Below are 26,883 nucleotides of genomic sequence, written 5' to 3'. Positions count from 1 at the left end.
TGACACGAAAAAATAGGTGTGCCGAAAATGCCGTTGCTAGTAACAGACTATTCATGGACACAGACAGACTCGACGGTTTTCATAAGTGTGCCTTTAAAAGGAAGGAAAGTTGAGAAAGTGGACATCATGTCTACAGAAGAATACCTCAAGGTAAAGTTAGCTTACAACGATATACGTTGTGGACCCTTTTTAATTGTATGTCGCCGTCACACGTGACACGCTCAATATTAGCTTTGTCATACACGTAACGGTAACGTTAGGTAGAAACTCATGAATAAAGAACATAACGAGGATATAACCATAGACTCTAGCTATATAACTAGGATATAACGTTAGCATTACCTTTCTTGGTCTAACGTTAGTCGTTCGCTATAGACAAAAGATTACATTCTTAACGTCACAGCCATGTCTTTATTTTATAATGTGTAGACACATTAAGTTTAAACAAATGTGATTTTTGAAATTGTGTATTTCTCTCAATGCATTTCTCTCTTTTCTGCACAGGTGCATTACCCTCCATATCTGTTTGAAGCCTTCCTGTTTGAACCTGTTGATGATGACAGAAGCACAGCTAAGGTTGGAAATGGAGTTGCAGTCATCAGTTTGTCAAAGAGGACCAATAAAGTGTGGGAGCATCTGATGATAACTACAAGTAAGAGCATATGTCCGTCACCTTCCGCTTTCTTTGTGTTGGCATTTCTAAACTCTGGTCGATTTATGAGTACTATTTTGAACTGCTCCTCAGATCTCTGCAGGGTAGATCCAGACAGCTAGCTAGTCGAATCTGTCGAATCAGAGTTTTCTGTTGCACGACTAAAACAACTTTTGAATCAAACAAGTTCCTTCCTGAGCTGATGCCTGGTTGCCAAGCCTGGCAACTACTTAAAAAAGTTAGCGTTGAGCCCTGATATGTGGTATGAATAGTAGTAGTAGAATTTATTTATAACCAGGTAAATATATGACAATAAATATATATATATATATATATATATATATATATATATATATATATGAGTATATATATATATATATATATATATATATATATGAGTATATTATGGTAGTAATTCAAAAATATTAGATTAACTATTAACAATAGTATGTGTAGTATAATTAGCAATACAATAGTAGTATAATATATTGAATATAACACAATATTAAATAGAGATGCACCGATTACAATTTTTAGGCCGATTCCGATTTTCCGATTTTTCATTGAGTCTGACCAGCCAATACCGATTTTAGCCGATTCTGATTTCATGTTTTCTAACCACTTTACAGCACACACAAATATTTATTTTCTATCTTTTCTTTAATAGAACATTTTACATTTTGCATAGAACATAGAACATTTTTTGAAAAGATAATCAATCACTATAAAATAGAATTATATAAATTACTCCTTTTGTGGGAAATTCACACACTTCTAAAGTGCAATGTTATGCAAGAACCATTTCCTTCTTTTCACATCCAATATCCAACTAAACAAATGTGATATATTTAGCAAACTAAACTTCTATGAATGAAAACAGGTAATGGCAATAAAATAATATATAAATAACAAATAAAAATAAAATAAATATGGCCTTGCAGTATAAAGATATTTCTCAAAACACACACAGGCCTGTTTGAACGTCAGCAGTAACGTTACCTGAAAACAGCGTGTAGTTCCTTTTTTAGCAAGTTTGCTTTATGTGTCATTGTGCATAAATATGAACACTGCCGTTGCTGTCAACGGGCTTATCTGCTAACGTTAGCTTCCGACGGTTACCTCGGAACAATCCAGCAAATAGACGGTACCCTAGAGTGCCGTTACCTGAAACAGATGATTTAACGTCACCGCTCATTTTACACACAGTTTAGCATAACTAAAAACAGAGGGAAGATTACTACGTTTTTTAATGTTTGTTTTGAGCGTTATGCATCCCCACTAACTTAGAAAGCGTTTTAAACAGTAACGTTAGTACAGCGTGTCGAGGGAATACAGCATCTCTTTTTTTTCTTTTTTGTCTCCTACAGCGGCCAGCGGGGCGTAAGAGGCAGAGGGACCACAGCGTTTGCTAACGTTAGCTTCTTGTCTCATCTGGGGTCTGATAAACAGTAAATTCATCAAAGTCAGTGTGCCCAACACTATTTTCCGATAAACTGTAGCTGTCATATTTCACGGGACCCGCGTGAGTGCGGTTTTTCAGCCTCAAAAGGGAGAGAGAGCAGCTGACTGTTCTCCTGAGATCAGTAGAGCAGACGGCTCTGCCTAGCCGTGTATACTTAGGACTTTATGACATTTCATAAACAGCTGATTGAGCGACAGTGCGCCGCTGCTACATGCATATAGCGGAAACCCTGCATGTGCACGTGTTGTGCTGATTATGTAAGTCATGTGCTGCCCGAGTGACTTTGACCGGCATAAAATCGGCATATAACCAGCAGGTCGCCGGTCATGGCCGATGATGTGAAAATCGGCCAATTCCGGTCAACAATCGGTGCATCTCTAATACTAAATTAAATATTGAGTAGTGAAAAGGGGTGAGAATCAACAGAGGCCCCACGATACAATATTAATGCAGTTTTAAACTTATTGTGATATTCTGCGATATATTGAAAATTATTACCTCCCTATTCCATCTTCAAATTATGTCCTAAAACATCCAGTTTATCTAAAAAGATACATTTCTTACTAGCAACAATAACTCAACTGCACCATCTAGTGGACTAAAAAGGCAACTGATTATATTATTCTAGTACCAATTCTCATGTGCAATTTATATAATTAGTGCAGCGCCCGTTCAAAACATGCCTGTTTGAAATGGGCCGGTTGCTGCTTAGCTTTTTCCAGAACCATTGTACTTGAAATAACTTACAGAAGGCCCCCAAAGCACTTAATAACCCAACTGTAGGCCTTTACTACTGACTTACTGTGTACTTTTACTTCAGAGGAAAACATACAATTACCTGACACAGATTCAGATTCTACTCACAAAATACCCCAGTTAAAATATGATGCATTAAGCTCTCAAGCATTATATTAAAGTTGAAAATATCGGATACTATGCTGTATCGATTTTTATACCATACACATATAAATGCAAATATGCTTAAGGCTCTACCTGATGTGCAATTTTCTACATTTTGTCCTGTATAAGTTATGGCCTTTTAAAGAACACGAAGATAGGAGCTTAAACCCTTGAAACAGAACTGTTTTTGCGCAGTTTTTTACGGGTATTGCCACTCTGTAATGTAAGAGTATTCAGTTTGGCAATGTGGTGCAGCCTTAGTTTGTGAAAGACAGACACAACTAATGACAATAGCAAGAAATGATGATTTTCAATTCCGAACTGCATTTCTTGAATTCAATTCAGTTTTATTTATAGTATCAAATCATAACAAGAGTTATCTCGAGACACTTTACAGATAGAGTAGGTCTAGACCACAGCACATACAAAGCCCCAACTATTACAGTGATTGCCTCAAGAGCAAGCATTAGCAGTAGCTATTGCGACAGTGGCGAGGAAAAACTCCCTTTTAGGAAGAAACCTCGGACAGACCCAGACTCTTGGTAGGCGGTGTCTGACGGTGCCGGTTGGGGGTGTGATGTGGCAAAAGTCAGAATAGAACAGTGGCAATAATAGTCATAATAAAGATAGTGGAACAGTGACCACAATGGTAGTCGTAGTAGTTAATGTCATAGTAGGGCACAGCAGGGCGTTATGGGGTGTAGTGTGGCACAGCAGAGCATGGGTGGACGCGGCAGGACGCAGCCGGACACTGCAGGGAATCGCAGAGCGTAGCTTGGTGTAGTAGGTCCACAGCGACAGCTGCACCCAAGACCCAGGTCTTGGTGCCACCCTATTCCAAGGCGATATTCTGGGTGAAGAAGAAACATAAGGACTCCGGGGAGTAAACTCCCCAGAGCTAGGTTAGTAACAAGCATATCTGGGACTATGATGAACACAAAAGGAAACAAGTGAAAGAGAGAAGAGAGAGCAGCTCATTGTGTCCTTGGAAGGAAGGAACTTCCCCAGCAGTCTAGAGTTATAATAGCATAACTAAGAGAGGCAGGCTAGGCTAGCAGAATGTGCTCCTTTAAAAGAAACACATCCTCTGACCCAATCTCAGCCCGGACAAACTGATTGACCATGGACACTTTTACGGCTTGCCCCGATGAAAACTGGCGAATAAACCACTCAGCTGAGCTGACCACTTTCACTGACCCTTAAGAAGGAATCATCAATCCTCCTTTGTTTTTAAGGGTAAGCAAGTGGTAGCTCAGCTCAAATGATGCTGGTAAAGCATCTGTCACCAAGCTCCCGACACTTATGACAGGACAACTTTCTTAAAATCTGTCAAACAACAAATCCAGATTTGTATACAAGGGCATTCTCCACAAGGCCACCAAAGCGGGTTGGTAGGTAGCTATGGTCACACACAATTGCAGCGATGTCAGCCAAAGGGGATGGAAGCTCTTCAGTTTCTTCTGCTGGCAAAGCAGAGGACATCTCAACAACAGACAGGGACACTGTCTCATCCTGTACCGCCACGTCGCCTGATGTGCTTGGAGAGACACCGGACCATCAGACGGCAGAAAATGCCCTGGAACTGGCCTGCAGTAGGATTGCATAAAAAACAAACACACACACACACAAAAAACTTAATGTGAAAGTTTGCTGATTTTCAACCGGCTCTTTGTCATTGCAGCGCGGCCAATACGTGTAGATGAGTAGCACCCATCGTCCCTTCATGCCTCCAGTGCCTGGAGCTCATCAATCACAAGCCTATAATTATTACGAATCATATTTCTGTATCAGTGTTTTTGTGTCCCAATCAGCAGCGGCAGATGGCTGCCCACCAAGAGCCAGGGTCCGTCTGAGGTTTGTGCCTGTAAAAAGGTTTTTGTTCTCGCCACTGTCGCACCAAATACTTGCTCGTGGGAAATTGTTGTATCTTTGTAAATTATAGAGTGTCCTGAGATAACTCCTGTTGGGATTTGACACTTTAAATGAAATGAAATTGAATTGAATTGTAGCTGGTGTCACAAGTCCGCAGAATGATGCAAAACGCATCGCTTCGCATCATCCGTCGGGCTTTTTGCCAGTTGAAAATCAGCAAAGTTCCACTTTAATACAGATATTTGCTCTTTTCAAATGACAGCGACTTATCTGAAGACAATTCATTAACTCATGAGATCCCTACCTGATGCCCTGATTGAATTGAAGAGGAGCTCCAAGTGATCCTGGCTCAATCGATTCGTGCAAATGTATCGCTGAAACTCTAGCTGTTCAAGAATCATCAACATCAGGGTGTCTATATTGATGATGACAGATAGGTACCTTCAAAAGAAAATATTTTGTCAATATGATCATGCAAACCGAGATACCTCAAGAAAGCACCAATTCATGTTGTTCATTGAAAGTAAATTGACCTTTCCACATAAAGTTGTAGTTCTTTTTAAAAACCTAAAACTGTTGAGACTTTTGGGAAAGTATTCTGGGCTGGAACTTAAGAAGCTAGCTCTAACCTCCCTTGACATTCCTGTTTGGTAAAGATTCTTTAAAGATTTTCAATCTAAGAAATTGTATACTGTAAAATTACTGGGTGCTCCTTAGGAGTATGTAGTGTCAGGGTCCTTGAAATAAAGGATTTACCTCGAGGACATTAAAGCAACTAGGAACAATTTTTAGAACAGAACTGAGAAAGCAGAAAATATGAACTAGGGTTGCAGCGATATACCCGTTTCATGGTTTATCGTGATATTATTATACGGTGTACATTTGCTTATTTACTGTAGTGAAAAAATATATTATTTTCAAAAGGAAGACCTTTTTACATACTTTCAATTATAAAGCGTATAAATGTAATACTATAAAGCGTGATATTTTGAGGTTATCATATCATTGAAAATTGTTTATATGAACACAGTGCCATACATACCATTTTGACACTTGTATGAACTGAAACACTAAAGATAAAATAATTCAAACAGAAACAAAACAGTAGACAGCAAAAAGTCAGAAGAGAAGAGAGCATCATATGAACTTTTGTTGTCATGAACTTATGAACTCAAATGACCAACAGAAGCTTCATAATTTCGGTGAAGCGGTGTGCCATCTTTCATCACCAGCTGATCAAGTATTCCCTGCCTCTCAGCAATAACTCTACTCGCTCAGTCCAATTCAAAGAACCCAGGGGAGCTTTGAATTCTTTGGTGGCTGTTCATTATGTCAAAAAGCCTGTAAATTATCTAAAGCAAATGTTTGCATTAACTGAAAGCATCTGATCATCACCATAGACAACATCCTTTTTCATGATTCCATTAGTCTCGCACTGCCAGACCTTCCTCCACAGCGCTGTGGCTAGTCCACACAGCAATCCGGGATGGAAGAAAAACGTGCTCTCGTTCATTGGCATTTCTTTAAACCAATCACAATCGTCTTGGGCGGTGCTAAGCACCGAGCGGTGCCACGGTGCCGCTACAAAATAGCCTCGGGAAGGAAATTGTTTTTGTGGAACGTGTACGTTCAAAGGTTGTTTTAGTCGTGCAACAGAAAACTCAGATTGGACAGATAGTCTCGGCTAGCTAGTTGTCTGGATTTACCCTGCATCTGAGGAGCAGTTAACCATAGTCCTCATAAATCGACCGGAGTTTAAAATTGCAACACAAAGAAAGCGGAAGGTAGCGTAGTGTGAGCAGCCAGGGATACCTTTATCTTCTGCGAGTCAAAATGAACATGCTTAACTGTTACCTTGTTGGCAGCATGCAGTCCATCTTTAGCTTGAACATCATACAGATGAACAATGTATTCCCAGTTGATCTGTTCAGTGGTGCTGGTTATCGGACTGTATGCCTGCTACATATTCCGTGCCAGCTTCAACATGTGGCAAGCATCCATTAACACAAAGACCCTCTCATTAGTTACTGGATGTGCAAAAAAAGTTTTTAAGGGCTCAAGAGGGTTTGCCCTTAGCTCGCACATGTTTAAATTGGAGGCATGCCCATCCATTGTCATACACACCACTTTTATGCCATACTGATGCAGTTCCTCCAACGCATGCATAACCAGGACCAGACATGTATAAAGTACTAGAGACCCAGACTTGAGTAAAAGTAGTAGAGTGAGTAGAAGTTGCTCTTTAAGCACCACACTTAAGTGGAAGTACTAATATATTCAAAATTGTTTGTACTTAAGTATTGCAAGTAGTTAATTTTAAAATGTACTACTCAAGTACTGAAAGTAAAAGTACTAGTATTGTGTTATGTGGTTATTAAAGAAAGCAGTAGGGTTAGGCTATATGTCATAAAATAAGAGAAAGTTAGTGATGGGTCAAAAACACCATTCAGCGTGACACAACCTTTATGATAGCCAGCTAGTTAACGTTAACGTAACTGAACACTGCAGCATGTCATGAACCGCGGGTAGCTAGTTAGCTAGCGCTTACTGATAGCTCAAGCTGGTGTGCCATTTGCGTATTATATTTGTAACTTACCTTGATATGTTTGTTGTCCTGAAGGTGAATTTTTGAAGGCCATTATTTCGCAATCTTTCAGGAGGCAGAGTAGGCACTTCATTCTATATGAATTGTCACTCCGACTAATGAAAACATGGACTCCAAGTATGGCCAGGGGTGGTCTCCTTCCTCACCCTCATCGCCACGATCACTTGAAGTTGAAGGTGTTGAAGATGGTGTTTCTGGTTCTTCCATCTCAAAACAAACTAACAAAGCTCAAGTGTTCTCAATGCATGCAGGCAGCAGAGCGAAAGGCAGAACGGGAGCATGCGCGGTCTTCTTATAACAGCTTGATCCCTTGAATCGCTGAATGATGAGCCAGCTTCATCAAACCTGGTGACAGAGCCATCTACTGCTCTGGCAGTGATAATGTGGGTTTGGAATGATTCGTAACATTTTTATAATTGTAACGAGTAACGATGCAGCACATAAAAAATATATCGGATTAAAAGTATTAAACGTATGATATATGTAATATGTACTGAAGTAAAAGTGGAAGTAGGAGAAAAAAATAATACTCCAGTAGAGTACAGATACAGCCTTTTAGTGCTTAAGTACAGTATTGAAGTTGTTGTACTTTGTTACTATACATCTCTGACCAGGACCTTCTGTGTGTGGGACTTGGTCAGATAAAAGTTAATTGGAGCCTTCCAGTGGCCTTGTAGGCCAACAAGCATAAAAACAAGAGCCTCAGTGGCAACATCCATCTCATTCAGTCCTTCCCCCATATCCACAAATCCAGACATTTTCTGGGTATGGGGATTGTAATGGACATGTTTTTTGATGGCCATGGAATCCAACAGATCCATATTTAGCTGGGTCTAACTCTTTTTTTTTTTTCAATATGTCTAACATCATTGAGGCCAGGCTTCACATCTACAGAACTCATCCACCTTTGTAAAATGAAAAGTTGTTATCTAATGTTTTTGAACCAGTATTATTTTTAAGGTGCAATCTAATTACACTAAGAACAACTTTGCAAAGTATGTGGATGTGGGAGGTCAAGATGAAGAGACTCTGAGATAGGTATATGCCTTTGGACCATGCAGGTGGAGAGTGATGGCAAACTCCCTGTGGGGAGTACTCGTCTATCTGAATATCTGAAATTCAGTTAGCACAGACTAATAAGTAGGTTCCCTTGAAATAATACATAGGAAGTCTAACGAAGATGGCAAAATATAAGCATTAGATATAAATAAAATCAAAGTTTTATTTTTATTTTACCTGAGTAGAACTCAAGTCTCTCTTTCAGCTCTTCATTTATGAGGTTCTTTCCCTTCAGATCCTGCAGAAGACCACGTACTGTGTTCTCTGTTCTTGACGTTCCTCATCTCTCGCTTCACTGAGTCTGGCCTTTAGATCAGTGGGAGATGCAGGCAATCCATAGGAGTGGTCGTGGTCCTAGTAGAAAGAAAGATGAAAACTATGAACTATGAACAACTGTGCATAGCTGGCCTGCATTCTTAATCTCATCACCCCTCCTATCCCACTGTCAACGCGTGTGTGTGTGTGTGTGTGTGTGTGTGTGTGTGTCTGTGTCTGTGTGTGCGCGCGCGCGCCAGGGATGCATATTGAACACCAGCATGTTTTATGTGTATAAGTGGGTGTGTCTGAAAAGATTGGCAAGTGAGTGTGACACGGCAGAGAGAAGGAAAGTGCAAGAGGGACACACACAAATGTTCTTTGTTTTTTTTTCATTAGTCTCAGTCTTTTTAATCTCATAAGTACTTGACGCTTTTGGTCATTTTGTTTTTGTTACTCTCACGCCAACAAAGCATATTCAATTGAAAGAGAGAAAGAGGGAGAGAGAGGTTTGAATATGACCAGGGCCATTATGCTCACACCTGTTTGGGGCATAGCTACTAAGAATACTCACATTAGGCAGAGGTTCAGCCTCTTTGAAATGTGGAGAACAGTCCACTGACAGGCTCTCTTCAGCCCTCATTGAGGCTTGTGTTGTCCTGGTTGCCACTGGCTAAAGTGGAGGGAAATTTAACAACTTCAAGATTTAAGTATTTCATAATGTAATACACAATACATTGTTGATTTCTAACATTCAGAAAGAAGAAAAAAAACATTTTCTCATTAAGGTTTGACTTACATTATCTATCAAATCCTTTTAGCCTAGTGATACACTTACTGTTTGGAGATGAGTCGGGAAGCTGAAGACAGATGGTTTAGCTCCATCTCGAATCCTTATTATCTGACCTGTCCTATCAAAGTCCTCAGGCCTAAAATGCTCAATGCAGAGCAGAGAGAAGTCACTGGCAGAAAAACCTTCCCTTCTAACTGCTACTTCCCACTGACGCCTCAACTTCTTGTCTTTGGGAAACTTTCAAAGTGCAAGACGAGTTTACTAATGTTAACAAAGAAAAACAGCTAAAAAAAAACAGCTAGCCAGCTAACGTCACAGTCAGATGTATACGTTAATATAACCGTTATCGTTATCAGTCACTCAATTGACAGAGTAACGTTAACCTAACATTATCTTGTCATAAAAATTGATTTGGAGAAAACACAAACGTTACATAAAAAAATCTCCATTATGGGCAATTTAATTTAGTTCATATAGATTTTTAATAACGTCTCAGCTTTCATAGCTAGCTAGCATGATTGCTAACGTTAGCTACTAGCTAATTGTTTGACTCTTGTGTATTTTTGCTGGTGTTTTTGTAGCATTTGGCGTTTTTCCATTACATGGTACCTGCACGACTCGCCTCGACTCTACTCGCCTCGACTCACTGTGCGTCCGTTTTCCATTGCAGATTTTAGTACCGCCTCAGCGTGGCTGGTCGTTATATGCAGGCTATAAACATCAGGCCACTTGAGCTTGTTTTACAGTTCTGTGGCCTGATGTTTATACTTGTGCGCTGGTGCGTGCGTCGAGCCGGCCATGTGTGTGTGTACGTAGGCTATGGCGAAAGCTCTGCCTGGAGCCTCCGCAGAACTGTAAAACAAGCGGCGCCGCAGGAAACTGCCGTGACCTAACACGACACACACACAGAACATGGAAAGTGTGTTGTTGTTGCCACAGCCAGAAGACACATTTAGTTTCAAATGAAGCTGGAGGCAGCAAAAAAAAAACACAGCTGGCTAAACTATTTAAAAATAGCGGGTTTGTTCAGGACACCCCCGTCTGTCGCTTTCACGTCACCTTTTCGGCTCGCCTCAGCTCGCTTGGAACCTCGACTGAGGTGGTACTAAAAAAAGTACCTGTTAGCAGGTACCAGGTATTTTTTTTCGTAATGGAAAACCAAAAAAGGCGAGTAGAGTCGAGGCGAGTCGAGCAGGTACCATGTAATGGAAAAGCGCCAATTGTTTAGCCATCTGGCTCGCTGGTGTGTCAAATAGTGTTTCCCTCTTGTTAAAATGATAGCGTCCCTTCGTTGTAAAGGCTAGGGCATTAGGTTTAGTTAAGGTACGGGAACCACATCTCAACGGGGAAACAGTCACATCTCAGGCAGCATGACCGTATCTACAGCGTTTCTTACCGGCCGCATCTGTTGCTTACCACAGTCCAGTCCTTCTCGTGACCGGGGTAAAGTTAGTTTAATGTTTGACATTCAGTAGCTCCGTGTCAATGCTCCAACATACCCTAAAACTGGAAGAAATCGAAGCAGTGACATGGAGCTATTGAAGGTAACATCCGCAAAAACTGACGAATGTTAAACTAACTTAACCTTGCTTTTCTAGTGACATTTTCCTGTATGGAGCGGAGCTTACTAAGATAGCTACCACTCAGCCTTAGTTAAACAGCTTGTAAAACCATATGGAGATACCTGTCACTTATTTCTGTTGGAACAAGCCGTTTAATCGTGACGTTTTGATTCTGAAAGGACTTTTTTCAGTCTAGCTATATCCATAGTATCCTGAAGATGTTTCTGTTCGAAAGTCTGGACACAGACAACATTACGTTTTGACATCTCGCATGATTTGGACTCTGGTTAGGACAACTTCAAGTTATGCCCCTGTTACATTTACACCACTCTCTTGCAGTCCACATACAGACCCGTCTCTTATTAGGGCCTGAGCACGAAAACTGACAGGGGCCCAACTGTCCCTGGAGCGGGCTCCATAACGCCCCGTAGAAGACTTAATTTGGACATAGTTGCTCTGATATTTAAACTATTTGGCACCCACATTTCTATCATCATTTCATACATATTTTCAATTTGCTTCAATTAGCTCCGTTACTGATTTTGTGTGTTCTTGTGTTTAAGTGTATTTTTGTGGGTATCTTTGTAACATTGTTTAGCCATGGCGACCTCGGGAGGAGTTCTCCCTGTTCGCCGCATGTCCGGCTCCCGTCAAATAGTGTTTCCCTCCTGTTAAAATGGTAGCATCACTCCATTGTTAAGGTTAGGGCATACAGTTTGGTTAGGTAGGGGAAACGCAACTCAACGGGGAAACTGTAGCGTGGTTTTTCCAGTTGCGTCTGTAGCTTACCACAGTCCAGTCCTTCTCATGACCCTGTATGGAGCTATGCTAACAAAGTTAGCCTCCACTCAGCATTAGTTTAAACAGTGATACATGGTGATACATATCACTAGGCAAAATTTTGTTGGAACAAGCTGTTAAATCGCAATGTTCGGTCCTGAAATGACAATAATTGTTACACGGTTGGAGAGAATGTGGCGGACCCAAACGCAGACACATCAGGCAATGTTGAGTTCAAAAGGTTTAATAACCAAAATCCAAGGACAGAAGACGGCTGGGTAAAAATATATTCAAAAATCCAAGAATACAAAAGACAAAGAATACAAAAACAGGAGTCCAAAACAAGGGGCGACTAACACAAACTCTCACAGAAAACAATACAATGATCTGACACAGGACAAGGGGAACACAAAGACTAAATACAGAGGGTAATGAGGTTAACGAGAGGCAGGTGACACAAGGGCTGGGAAACAGGTGAAAAACATCAGGCAATCACAAGAGCGGGAAAAACCAAAAGACAGGAAGTAAAACAAGACAAGACAAGACAGAAAACAGACCGTCAAAATAAAACAGGAAACGGGGCAAAATACAAAACAGAAAAACAGACTACCAAAATAAGACAAACACAGAACAACATACCAAACCCATAACAATGATAAATCGGTCCTGAAATGACATTAATAAAAGCAAGGGAAGCTAATCCAGAGTATCGTTAAGATGTTTTTGTTCTGATGTCTGCACACAAATTTGTATCAAAGATTCTCTTCTAAACTGTATCTGCTTGTATCTCGTCCAGGTAGTTTTGCCGACAACATCTCATTTTGACATCTCGTGTGATTTGGACAACTTTAAGTTACACCCCTTGCTTTAAGTTACACCCCCTTCAAGTTACGCCCCTCTCTTGCAGTCCACATACAGATCCCTCTCTTGCAGTACGCAGACAGATCCTCCCACTCTTGATTTTCATACTTTTCACCAACCGGTACTCAACACATCACTCAGCTGGACGGTGTTAGGCTGACATGGCCTGCTGGCTGTAGATTGGATACCCCAAGGTTCGGTTCTTAAATAGTAAATAGCAAACTCTCAGCTCAGAAGGGACCACTGGTTTTAAGACATAATCATTTTGAATGTCCCCTTGACTTGGCTAAAAGTGTCCTATACCTTTACATTAAATTAATCTACCATTATAAGTGAATGTGTTTCAGATGATAAAGAAAAAAAGAAGGAGATCAGAGAAAGGGCTCTGTTGACATACCAGGAAAAGCTTTCTTCAGAGTCCAGATCCAAGGTGGAAAAACAGCATGCAGAGAAAAAATATGCACTAGAGATAATGATGAAGGTACAGCAGTAACATACACCACACTCTACTCATAACTCACATCACCAAGTGTCCAAAATGACCATTGCAAATCTGCTGTGAAATCTAGAAGGACTTATATATAGCATGTTTTACTTGATCTCAGCTTGAAAAGGAGGAAAGAGACAGTATCCAGAAAATAAAGGACAATGAGCGAGAGAAAACCACAGCAGAGTTGGCAGCATGGCAACTGAGACAGAAACAAAAAGCAGAGGAAGAAGCCCAACTCAGACTCCAAAGTCAGAGAGACAATCAAAACAAACGAGCCATGACAGAGAAGAAGTGGACTGAAGGTTCAGTTGGAGGAACTGTCGAACTGGGTAAGTAATTCCCTGTGTGATCAAATTTGCTCTCACACTAATTGGTTTTGGTATGTTAATGAACATATTCTTGCATTTAGATCAAAGAGGCAACAGTGAAGGGAAGAGCAAGAGAAAGCAAGCAAACCTGCCTGCTCCAAGACTCACTGGAAACATTCAAGTCATGTTTACCCCACGAGTTTTCCCAACAGCTCTCAGGGAATCAAGAGTGCCAGAGGAGGAAGACGTAAGAGTTGCCAGTTTCCTTTCCTGTCATCTGCAGGGTGTTCAAAAAGATCTGCATCAACCACCAGGAATCAAGTGTAAAATTGGTTGAACAACAAAAATCCTCTTACTTGATCATACTGTACCTCCAATTGTTTCGCTTTTAAGGTCTTTTACACGCTGGGGACGTTTTTATTTGTACGATTAATTTGCATGTTAATATATTTGTTGGAGCTGTTGAATGGAAACATTACGCAACGTAATTTTAGATCGTATAGACCTCACACTTTATTTCTCCTTTCAACCTTGACAAAGGTAGCGTTTACCAGAGACAATCTTTCTTTTCTCAGCTTTCACAATTAAAAGAGTAGAGTAAAAGAAAACTCAATTAATAGCTTACAGTAGCTATAGTGTTAGCTTTTCCTGCTTCGGCTTCCCGACCATGGTCGGAAAGCACTGGGGGCTGAAATCTCCGGAGCTAACCCCCGTCACTCCACTCAGCAGCTGAGGAAACAAGACACGGTACACCTCCGGTGGGTTTGAGGAGCTACAGCATTTATTTGTGCTCCAACTGCAGACTCTAGCTACCGTACATTCACTTGATATCTTCACTGTAAACGTTAACTCTCCTCTGCTTCAATCGCTCTCTCTTGTCCGCTCACACCCAATCTCAAGTCAAGGTATGAATAGTGTTGATGTGTATATTTTGCATTGTCGTGTCATTTATTCGTCATGCCCCACTGTGTAATGGTCTATAGTGACGAACAAATGTTTTGAAAAGTTGTGTAAACACATTTTTCAAATTTTTTAGTGCCATTGGTTAGCATAGCTTAGCCTCTGTCCTGATTGACAGGTTGGTGGGTAGCCATGCTCCTAAAGCATCCCATGCACTATCGTCTTTAAAAAAAAAAGGGACCAAAATTTACTAAATGAACATCATGCTGCATTGAAGAAGACTTGAACGTAGCAATTGAGGGCATTAACTCATTATGAAAATGTTTACTGAGGTAATAAATCAAGTGAGTAAAAGGGACGTTTTCCCATAGACTTCTAAAAAAACTCACTTCTTTTTGTAACCAGTGGGGTCGCCCCCTGTTGGAAATGAGATAGAATGCAGGTTTAAATAACTTCCGCATTGGCTTCACTTTTCAGGCGCGGAAGCTTCTTCCATTAATTTTACAGTCTATGGATCCTCCTAGCGTGCGCTAGGGAGGTCGGTTTCGCTGACATGATGTTGCACCTGTTATTACTGTATTAATATACTGTAATGTCTTAACGTTTCGTAGCAGCGAACCCAAGATCACAACAGAAATTAATGAAATTCCAAACTGTTCTACTTGGTACTTATACAAGTGGCTTGTCTTAAGGTGATTGACAGATGATTACATTTGTGTGATGGTCAATAAATAATTGCAGAAAACCAAATGAATACTTAAATGCAATTAACAAATTTCACATTTAATTTGCTTTTTAACAGTTTCAGCATAATCTAAAATATACACGGCTTAGTTACATCAACTACTGGTACCAAACATAAGAGCTAATTATTAAAGGTGCACTATGAGTTCCTGCATGGTCACTTCTGTTGACGTTTCAAGTAAATTTCAACCAAAACAGAGCAAGCTCGCCCCTCCCCCCATGTTTCCGTAACTGTCAGGACTAACTGACTAACTGTCACTAACCCCCACCCCCTCCCCCAACCATCTTGTCGGTGATTGGCTGGAATGGTTTGTTGTATTTTGGTGCACAACCTGTGCCCCTAGTGTTTGTTTGACGTTTACGACCCCTGTGTTGTCTCCCGAGACCAGGCTTTTTCACATTGTGTTCAGGGGGCAGACAGCTAGCGGATCAAGGAGAGAGGCCTACGATTTGAGACAAAAATGAAATCACGCTGAAACCATGCAGGAACTCATAGTGCACCTTTAATGCAGATTTATAACAACGTAATGACATGAACAGATCCTTAAGATTATTATATATCCTTGGAAGCCACATGTGTTGTGGATCAGTGATGCAGTGCTAAAGAAACAAGACGAAATAGATCCATTAGTGATTTTGACAGATTTTGTTGTTTTCATTTGCGCTATGTATAAGCAGAGAAATAGAGTCTCTGTGCACAGAACAACTCTTTTATGGGTCTAATGAAGACATTTTTAAATGAGATTGCACTTTTTATATTTTAACCAACCAGTGGCTCAAAAAACAAGCTGAAGCCAGGCGTGCAGTAAACGCAGATGATAAAGAGCTGAAGGACCTGAAAGAAGAGGAGAGGAACCCTGACTGGTTAAAGGACAAAGGAGAGTAAGTGAAATTAAGTCTGCTCTCGAAACTATTTAACAGTACATCTTTTTTGTCAACTGTGGAATCACTAAATAGACTCTTTCATTCAGCAAATATTTTGCGACTGGGGACTACCTGAGCGCAGTGAATGCCTACAGCCTGGCTATCCGACTCAACAGAAAGATCCCAGCTCTGTATTCAAACAGGGCTGCTTGTCATCTGAAGTTGAAAAATCTACACAAGGCCATTGAGGATTCCTCTCAGGTCTGTACTATCGCCATAGTAATAGAGTAATAGTTTTACATTATCTGTGTTCATCTGTACTCCACTGCATTTTGCAAAGTACATTTAATTAAAGCTTCACTGTGCATGTTGGTGTCCTGAAACTTGCAAATAGCAGCAAGAGATAACTGGGTTTATGATAGCTGGAGATTCTTTACAAGGAGAGAGGCAAAATAAGTTGTGTCTGTTCACTGCTGTGTAGGGACATTGTTGTAATTTGCTACTGCAGCCTCTATACTATTCTGTCTATACAGTTCATTTGTTCAATAGTAATTATGTTGAAAGTGTTATTCTTATTTATTATCATAAATACCATGTTAAATATCACAGTTTAAGTTTCTACTGTATTACCACGTTTGGCATGAGTTATGTACACATTGTGAATCATTCTGATAGAGAAGCTGCTATTATGTAGAGTAAAGTAAACATCTGCCCACGTGTCTCTACAGGCACTTGATCTGTTGACTCCACCAGTTGTTGCCAATGCAGCTGCCAGAGCCAGAGCCCACGTCCGCCGAGGATCTGCTTTCTGCCAGCTACAGCTCTATGCAGAAGGTTTGAACAACAATTTTTTTTATTTGGCACTGTTACTACACACCTTTGGACTATCTTGGTTTTAACGATTCACTCACAATAATAAATACCTTTGCCTTAGGGTAGTTTTGGAATTTTTAAACCTGGACCCTATTTTCCCATGCATTGGTGTCTAAGGGACTAACAAGACTCTTTGAAATTGGTGCAGTATTGAGCAAGAAAGCTGCAACCCGGGCTGCAATGTAACCCTATGGGGCAATAGGGACTGTCAATTTCGGTCCACTAAAAAGGCTGTTTTTGCTGCTGACAGGCTCAGATTGTTATTCTAAGTGTCTGATGACATTATAGAAAGGATCCCTACAGAGATAGACCTGTTAGTTTAAGAATACAATCCTTTTTGTTTAACCAGAAACAGCCCCGAAATCGCCATCACCAAACTCACCAGACTTCATTTAGATAAACAATGCTTTTAGCGTGTGTAGAGCCAGCATGTAAATGGGTGAATTAAGGTTAATTTCAACCAAACCAGAGTGGTGATGGTTGATTTTGTTTCTGTGGACTTTGAATGACGTGTGTTTACATGATAAAATTACTGTTTATTTAAATGGAGTCTAGTGGGTTTGGCAATAGCGATTTCGGCGCAAAAAGGATCTTACTCTTTAACAAAAAGTTCAACCTCTGTAGGGATCCTTTTCATAATGTTGTCAGACGCTTAGAATAATAGTCTGAGCATGTCAGTGGTAAAACCTATAGAACAATTTTATATCTATGGGTAAAACACCTTTTAGTGGACATAAATTGAAGATGCGCAGTTGCTCTTTAACGTTACATTGCAGCTTGTTTCACCGCAGCCGAATGTAGTCACTTAGACACAAAAACATGGGAAAATACCAAAGATACCCTTTAAAGACATATAGTCCAGTCATTTTAAGCCAAAATGCAACAGAAGCAAACTCAACTGCTTTTGTATCCTCAATATGTCCTGAGTAAGGAAAATAAACCCCTGAAGAATCCCATGTTAACATGGGCAAACGGTGCATAATCTAATTACATATGTACTAATTTGCATAAATACCACAACAGATCTAAACATTGGGTATAGCCAGGTGAAAATGTCTTGTTGAATCTTGTTGACATATAACAAAGAATTAATGTTAAGGTCTGAATGGAACCCATTTAGGCTACCCATGAGCATTAATACATAGAGGCAGGAAGAAGTATTTTAAACCAGCCTTTATTAATTATTATTGCAGAGATGGCATTTGGGGCTGGGTTTCTGGGGGATGAGTCTGAGGGAAGAACAGGAGACAAGGGTAAGAAGAATGCAGAAGACAAAAGGTAGGTCCTGTTCTTCCCTTAGACTCATCCCCCAGAAACAGTCCCACAGACCCAGCCCCAAACCCCATCCCTCGGGTTTAAAAAAAAATGCTATTTAAAACACGTTCTTCTGCATTTCCTTTCCCTGCTCTCCTCCGTCTCTCTGCCACTTGTGTCTCGCTCTCATACACACACACAGCTCCTCCCACCGTGCGGTGTTTGGTGTTTTTAGCCCCCAATGTCGCCTTCCAGGCAGCGGGGCAATGGTTATGTCAAAGAAGTTATGTTAGTGTTAAGGTGAGGGTTAGCTGCCTGTAAGGTGACATTGGAGGCTTAAAACACCATTGAGCCCACCGTGCACACAGCGTCTGTCTCCATAAAGGAGAGAAGGTTGGTGTCTATCTCGTGAACACCTTCTCACAATCACACATTCAAAATCACCGACCCGACTCTTAGCAAACAAGCGGTTGCGCCTGCTTTAGAAAGTTAACTATTCGCAAGTTTGCAGTAAAATGCAGTTGGGTTGTCGAGGTCAAAACACTATATGTAGCAGCTGTGAATCAAATAAACGTATATTAAATAATGTTATGTCATTTTTTACTCTGACACAAATTGCTTTCGAATCTGTGGGAAACACTGGACATGCACAATAAAAAATGCCTTCTGCATTTTTATTTTGCTTTTCTCTCCATTGTACCGAACTCGTACCGAACCGTGATGTCTGAACCGAGGTATGAACCGAACCGTGACTTCTGTGTACCGTTCCAAAATACGCAATTAGATTATGCGCCGTTTGCCCACGTTAACAAACAATTTAAAAAAACTTGTAATACATTTTTTTTTGTCTTCATGTAAGTAATGAACTCAGTAATTTTCATGGTGATATCTAAAGGTTAAAAATGTTACCCTATTCATGTGAGAAAAAGAATGAATAGGCTATATTTGGGTCTTTTTCAAAACTTTCCCCTAACGGGATTCTTCAGGGCTTTTTTTTCCCTACTCAGGACATATTGAGGATACAAAATCAGTTGAATTTGCTTCTGTTACAACTTTTTTCATAAAATGACTGGACTAATAATGTTATAGCAACAATACATCACTGTAGCATGTTTTTTCAAAATGATAACTGAATGCATGAACAGGTGACCATGTCCACCTGCTCTGTGCTGTCAGCTGATCTACCTGTGACATGTTTTCTCAGGGCTACAAGACTACCAAGCTGCTCTAAAGATTTCCCCTCACAACAAAGTGCTGCAGGCAGACACACAGAGAATCAAAGACATTATTCAAGGCACTGACCATGAGACACAGTGAAACAGAAAATGTACTGTACATATTATGTATGGCTGTTTAGTCTTTGTGTTATTTGTCTATTATTCAATGATTTAATAAATGACAACAGAGAACCAAAGACTACATATATGTAACCATAAGTCAAATACAATGTTTAATCCCTGCTGTAGCCATTGAGATTCAGACTTCAAGCTGTTACCTGCTGCTTTATTGGAAATGGAAAAGGTATGTCAGCGAGAGCCTGGAAAAATTATGAAAAGTGTTGTAGTGTGTTTTACTGACAAATATAATGTAGAGAAGGGACCCCTTAGGGGGTCCTCAGAGTCAATGCAAGGGGGGCCCCCCAAATTAGTGTTAATTATTTTTAAGTTTTTTCCAAAATAGAAAAGTCTTCACATGAATCCATCATATTATCAACAAATATAAATCCCCACTGCTTACTGGCCTATAGGTAAGGTAGTCACTAAAGCCATCCACAGATACAGTTAACCCTAAGGATTCACTGTGCCACATGTATGTTTAACATTAAACATGATTTATAAAATCATGCCAACAGTTATTAGGCTTTTTTAATAGCTTAGTATTCTATGCACTTAAAATGTATGTATAAAGGCTTTAGGTCGCCCACATTTGATTGTAGGCTCAGTTTAATATGCAACTTCATTTTAAACAATATATGTAGTAGGGGGTCCCTGATCGTTTCTGTTTCAGTTAAGGGGTCCTCAGCTTAAAACATGTTGAAGACCCCTGATGTAGAGTGCATGGAAGACACTTGATCAGTGTGCGTACAACACCCTCTTGTGGTCACATGTTGCAGCTCCTCAAATGAAATACAAATATTTGGATGTTTGTTACCATGTAAATTAATGGATTTTTTTATTTTTTATTTTTTCAAAACAAATATTCACATTGTGGCTTTTTCAGTATCAGTATGTAAGTTTACACTGACTCAGTCGGTGTAAGGGTTGTATCATGTGGATGCAGCGATAGTTTTGTTGTCATTATTTAGAATTCCTCATGAGGGTGACAGAAACCAAGCACTAGCTTTAAGTGTAGTGCTTTTTGTACATGAAGACTACTTCAACCTTTTGCTGGTGTATTTTCTGTCAGTTTGAAAATATTGTAAGAGGTGGTACATTTTTCAAATTGCAGCTGCCATAAAGGAGTCTGGTCAGATAAAAAGTAAAACAAACTATTCTATTTGAGCTTTTGTGTTGGCAGAGTTGGCTCAATCAATCAAAAGTTAATGAACAGCATTGGTCTGTTGGTCTTAAAGCTCCATTGTGTAGTTTTTTTTAGTTAATTCTTAGCAAAGCCCCCTTTGTTCGTTCACAAATATGTGCTCATTCATGTGTAATTACTTCCACCAACTAATCAAAGTATTCTCGTACGCGTAGAATCTGCCATTCAGAATCATTCAGAATACATACGAGCAGGTTGCTCAAATGGCAGCATCCATGTAGCGCCTCCATCTTTAAAATACATTAGCCAAAGAGGGACATACCTCTGCCTTTCGCGCTTTTACACTCAGTGGCACCGTGACGAATGCCAGCCGGAAGATTTGAAAGCCTGTTGAAGATGGAGGATCACACCTATTCTCGAGGACATGTAACGGAGTCGCCTCATCATCTTTGGAGAGTGTCTCTTTAGTTTTTCTTTACCTAGGCGGTCTCACCGATCCACTGCCAACTGCTCTGTCTATTTTATTTTATTTTTTTACCTTATTTCCCTCTTCCTTTAGCTTTCCCTCGCACCTCTGTCGCATCAACTGATCTCTGACTCTGCTCACGGAGAAAAATATGTAGCCTACGCTGTAAACATTGCCTTACATACATTTCGTACAATATACAGAACGGAAGAAGTCGTACTGGAAGCCATGTTAATCTTGGCATACGGCCACCGTAGGAGTTAAAACACGCTCGGAATGGGAGGGCTAGAATGTAATATTCAGTTGGTTGTCATATACAATTTCACCGCTAGATGGGAGAAATTCTTACACAGTGTAGCTTTAAGGTAAAATCATATTCATTTTTTTTTTTTTTTTTTTAAATCTTGATTCACTTTGAGAACATATAGACTACATGGATACTGACCCAGCCTGAAAATCTGAAAAACAAAATGTTACAAATGAAATTAGTAGGCTTTGATAAATATTCTTGTTAGCGGCTTCACTTAACCTGGTGGAGGGTAAAGTGTCTTGTTCAAGCTGTGGTGGGAAGTAAATAAGTACATTTTACTCAAGTTCTCTACCTAAGTACAAATTTGTGGTACCTTACTTCTACTTCACTACATGTCAGAGGTAAAGTTGTACTTTACTCCTCTACTTTTATATGACAGCTATAGTAACTAGTAACTTTTTAGATTAAGATTTAACTAAAAACCTATAATACAATACATTGTTAAAGACTAAATCAAAAGCTGTGGTTTGTAGCTGGGGCACCTCGTCATGTTTCAGATGTGTGCGAGTTGCTGCAGTTCTACCATCTGATTTCCCATCAAATAGTTTCATTTAAAAAATCGGCCCAAAGAAGTCAAACGATCCAACATTTAATCAAAACGCAAAGTAGGAGGAAAGTCCAAAAAAAGATCCATTTGTGTAGCAGAACTTAGTTTTTTCTCACAACCCCTCAGATTTACCTGATGAACCCTTTGGAGGGGCCTTCCCCTTAGATTGGGAACCACGGGACTAAACTAACTGTATACAACGTAATTTAGCTCAAACTTGCTTCACTTCAAGCTACAACACTGAAATGCAGCTTACACATTGCTTCAGTATTAAAAATTTATTAATGTTGCATATTGCAATATATTAGTCACAGAAGCCACATTTCTAGTACTCTTACTTTTGATACTTTTTTTATATATTGCTAATATTCTGTGCTTTCACGTACGTATGATTTTGAATGCAGGACTTTTACTCGTACAGTACGTACAGTAATAGAGCATTTTTACAATAATGTATTGGTACTTTTTCCAAAGTAAAGGATCTGAATACTTGTTCCACCAAAGGCACATCTGTGTTTGTTGTTGAGGGACATAAGAAGAATGTCAACAGATCTAGACACACATTAGTGTTTGTGGTCACCTTACCTCCAGAATAAGAGGCTTTTGTTAAGTTAAGAGACTGAGCACTCACTACCCATCCTCACTCCACCACACTAACTCAGTAACACAGTATCTTATGACACTGATTTCAGATTGAAGGGATTTGGAAATTGCCGCTTTTCTTTGTAAACAGACTTTCTGTGAAGGACTTTTTTTGTTTTGAATCTGAAGTGCAAATTGAGGTCAACTGATCAGACCACACATGTGGGTCAGGACCCAGTGCTGCTGGGTCATGGGAAGGCTGGTGTGAGTCTCCAGATGATTCTGGAAAAGTGGAGATTTTGTGCTTTATTCTAACCCAACCGCTCTGTTATTAGCCGCCGGTTCAAACATGCTGTCCCAGCCTTTTTGAATTCCTTTAACAAGACATTATACAGACTCATAACACAATGCAGGTTATGCAACAGAGTATACTAGCTTTAAAATGTGGGTCCACAGAAAAGATTTTTTGTAAGTCCACTGATCTAAGCAGATCAGAGCGCCAATCTGCACAAACGTGAGTGTGAATGTGAAGTAGCACTTGAAGACCTCGACCGCACACCATGCAGTCTGTCAGCGGACACAACTGAAATCTGTAAACACCCCGCAAAGCCGCTCTTCTTATTTTTTCTTCTACCAATTCTTTTGTTTTGTTTTTTGCTAATCTCCTAATCAAATGTGCCAAGGGCGTCCCAAAGAATTACGAATAGTTGAAATTCAGCGTCAAAAGAATGGCATCATTTAGATGCTTTGATTTGTAGTGGCGTTGCATTGTGTCAGGGCAGTTTGAGTGAACGATAGTCAGTGAATGACTTCTCTAAGCGTTTGAAAAGATAAACACAGCATAGACGAGCGACAGAGTTGAAGTGTTATTATAAAAGATTAATGCAAGTCTTTGAAATGGAACAAATGGCGATGCATGCTGGGAATTCACTGGACGACTTAGCTGTGGTGTGAAAAGTAGAACATTTTGATTACGTTTTATACTGATAGGTATCTAAAGCAGGAGGCAAAACACAAATACCCTCAGAGGCACAATGCCAAACATTTTCTTTTTCAATTTATATATATCATATTTAATTTGTGTTTCTGCATATTTTACCCCATTACTGTCAACCATTGCAATAGCATGTTGTAGGTGTTGTTTCAGTGTACTAGCAGTATCTCATGTCAAAATGCAAGGCAACATTGATATTGTTAGGAAGAAGAAATAAGGATTAAATGTCTGCATCTTCCAGGCCTCAATTATTTGTTTTTTAAACAGTTTATTGGGCAGAACTTATTTTTGAGTGGACCAGTTGACAACTGTACATGATACGTCTTTTAAAGCTGTTCATGAAATGTTTTACGTTAACAATTAATCAAATGTCTAATGTAAAAGGTGTTGCTCAAAGTAACAACCCCCAGAGAATGATCACTAGACTTTGCAGTATCCCTCAGATCTACAAAGCTGTTGAGCACCTTTCAGCTCATTGTTTGGATTTTATGACCTGCAACTTTACTGTTTTCTGCAAAAAAGCAAAACTTAGGCTGAATTGTCTATTTTACAAATATTAGTTGTGCTTTATGTGGTTGACGTTGGATGGCTCATCAGGATGGGGAAATCAACTCGCCGGTTTCCTGCTGACTCTGTTAGCCTAGCTGGTGAATCTGTGTGAATGTTTATCTGATGAGCAGGTGGCACCTTGTATGGCAGCCTCAGCCACAGTGTATGAATGTGTGTGCGTGGTAATTGATTGTAAACTACCTGTGGGTATTTGGCAACTAAAGAAACAGATCATTTTGTGGAGACCAAAACAGAGCTAAAAGCAAAGTGAATATTGGATTCATCAGGTCAGCTAAAATGTTACTGAATGTGTAAACAGGCAACTATTTGCCTATCACCTATACCTGTCACCTATTAACTTTATAAGTGTAGGGTATACTCATTTGTTTATATATTAATGTGCAATTGTGAGGGAGCACAAAACTTATTAGAGCTGAATATATATATATATATATATATATATATATATATATATATATATATATATATATATATATATATATATATATATATATATATATATATATATATATACACTACCGGTCAAAAGTTTGGGGTCATTTAGAAATGTCCATTGCACTCCATTATAGACAGAATACCCGCTGATCTGAGTGGGTGGCTGATCTTTAATGTAATATCTACATTGCCCATTATCAGCAACCATTCATCCAATGTTCCAAAGGCACATTCTGTTTACTAATCTGATATCATTTAAAAAAACTGAGAAAACATTGAGAACCCTTTTGACATTATGTAAGCACATAATGTAATCTGAAAACTGCTGCCCTGGTTAAAAAAACAATGCAATGGAAATTTCTAAGTGACCCCAAAGGTAGTGTGTGTGTGTGTGTGTGTGTGTGTGTGTGTGTGTGTGTGTGTGTGTGTATATATATATATATATATATATATAGCAGGATGAGGCTGATGAGTAGCAGCTGGCTCTGACTCCTGCACACCTGACTCCACTGCTGTAATCAAAACACACGGAGAAAGGGGAGAGACAAGGCAGCACACTGGGGTAGAAGGCCTAACAGTGATGTCTTGTAAGTTTTTAGTTTTTGTGTTCTCATTCACTTATCGTTCATGTATTTTAGCAATGTTGACATGTTTTGTTTTGTTTTTTTGTCTTCTAGCATAAATGTTGGAGGAAAAAAAAAGACAAATTTGAAAAAAACTGTTGTAAATCTAGTTCTTCAAGTAAATTGTAGCACACCATAGTCAAATAAAACATAATTTCCCAACAACACAATTGTGGTTAGTGAAAATGCTGAGTGGCAAGTGACTTTAGAAAACCACTAGCCACAGTGGCTGGTAAGCAAAAAAGCTAATGTCAAATATATTCTATAGCCTAACGAGTAAACCAAATCTTGGATATATAGTATTTTCCTTATGTTTAGTAGTACAAATAATACTATTAGTCATCATATTGACCCCCAGTGTTCATGGTATGTTTATTTAGAGACGTATATTTAAGGGGGCTGTGTGTGTGTGTGTGTGTGTGTGTGTGTGTGTGTGTGGCAGGTCAGGCTGACTCCCATATATTGTTATGTGTGCTCTGTTTGATTGGCAGGTGGTCAGCCCTGTTGGCTGGGTGCTGGACCTGACTGACCAGTATCATATGGAGGTCTTTATCCCTGCACGCTGAGCAGGACACACACTGCTGCTTCTGGACACTACTTTTTAACCCATTTAACACACTTGAACAAAGGCAGTGGACCCCCATGTATATGTTCCTGCACCATACAACAGCTTGGAATTTAACCAGCTCCTGGGGCCCAAAGTTAGGGCCAGTTGGCCTCTAAATTGTGGTTGTATTTGTTCATATATAAAGAAGGAGAAATATGATTTAATATGAACAAATTTTTCCCCATGACTACAATACAACATATCTCATTGTGTGCACCACAGTATCTCTGTGCTCCAGGATGTGGTTTGTCTATCTTAACAACAAAATAGTAAAATAACATTTCCCTGACAAAAAAACACCTTAAATTAAATAAAGATAATCAATTGTACGATTATCTTTATTTTATTTAAGGTGTTTTTCTGTTTTGTTTTTGTCAGATAAGGTCAGTGTAGTTATTTTTTTTATCTTCCATCTTTGAACCTCCATGACATACTGTATAATGGCCTTTTAAAGTTGATATTGCATGTTATATGTTGTATGTTATGTATATATGTTATGTATATATGTTATATAGCAAACTATTTATCCAGCAGACACAGAGCAACAGCATCATCATTTATTTGGAGTTGAATGAATGGTAAAGACTAGGGCTGCACGATATGAGGAAAATATCTAATTGCGATTATTTTGACTGATATTGCGATATGATTCATGATTTTGGAGGGAATGATATTTTTTGTATCATTATTCTCATTTTCATTGAAAACATTAAAATAAAGATTTAAAAAATGAGTGATTTTTTTTTTTTGTTGTTGAAAGGATCTGTACCAAATAAAGATTTTTTTCTTTAGTCTGGAGGATATGATTTGTAGGTCGGGACATCTCTGCAGCACCACAATACTTAAAGGAGAACTCCGGGCAATTTTTACGTTAATCTTGATCGCTATAAGTATGTGAGTACTGTCAATAGCAAAAAAAAAAAAAGAGCCAAATCGGTGCTAGCAACATGGAGCTGTTGCAGCTAATGCCGAGAGCTGCCACTTAGCTAAAACGGCAGTTTTATGGGCATATCATAAAGAGTGCATTTGTGCCTCTT

General features: G+C 39.4%; 1 protein-coding gene across 1 annotated transcript; it reads left to right on the top strand.

Annotated features, from left to right (window-relative positions):
• Nucleotides 1–27: 27 nt before the first annotated feature.
• dnaaf4 (dynein axonemal assembly factor 4) lies at nt 28–19,551 on the top strand. The gene is made up of 9 exons (XM_078256146.1): nt 28–150; nt 505–652; nt 13,149–13,282; nt 13,407–13,620; nt 13,701–13,846; nt 16,016–16,125; nt 16,215–16,368; nt 16,836–16,941; nt 19,439–19,551. The coding sequence occupies exons 1-9, from the start codon at nt 28–30 to the stop codon at nt 19,549–19,551; spliced, it is 1,248 nt and encodes a 415-aa protein (XP_078112272.1).
• Nucleotides 19,552–26,883: the final 7,332 nt, after the last annotated feature.

Source organism: Sander vitreus, chromosome 8, assembly GCF_031162955.1.
Source record: "Sander vitreus isolate 19-12246 chromosome 8, sanVit1, whole genome shotgun sequence".
Classification (NCBI taxonomy): domain Eukaryota; kingdom Metazoa; phylum Chordata; class Actinopteri; order Perciformes; family Percidae; genus Sander; species Sander vitreus.
This window is presented reverse-complemented; position numbering and strand designations above follow the sequence as displayed.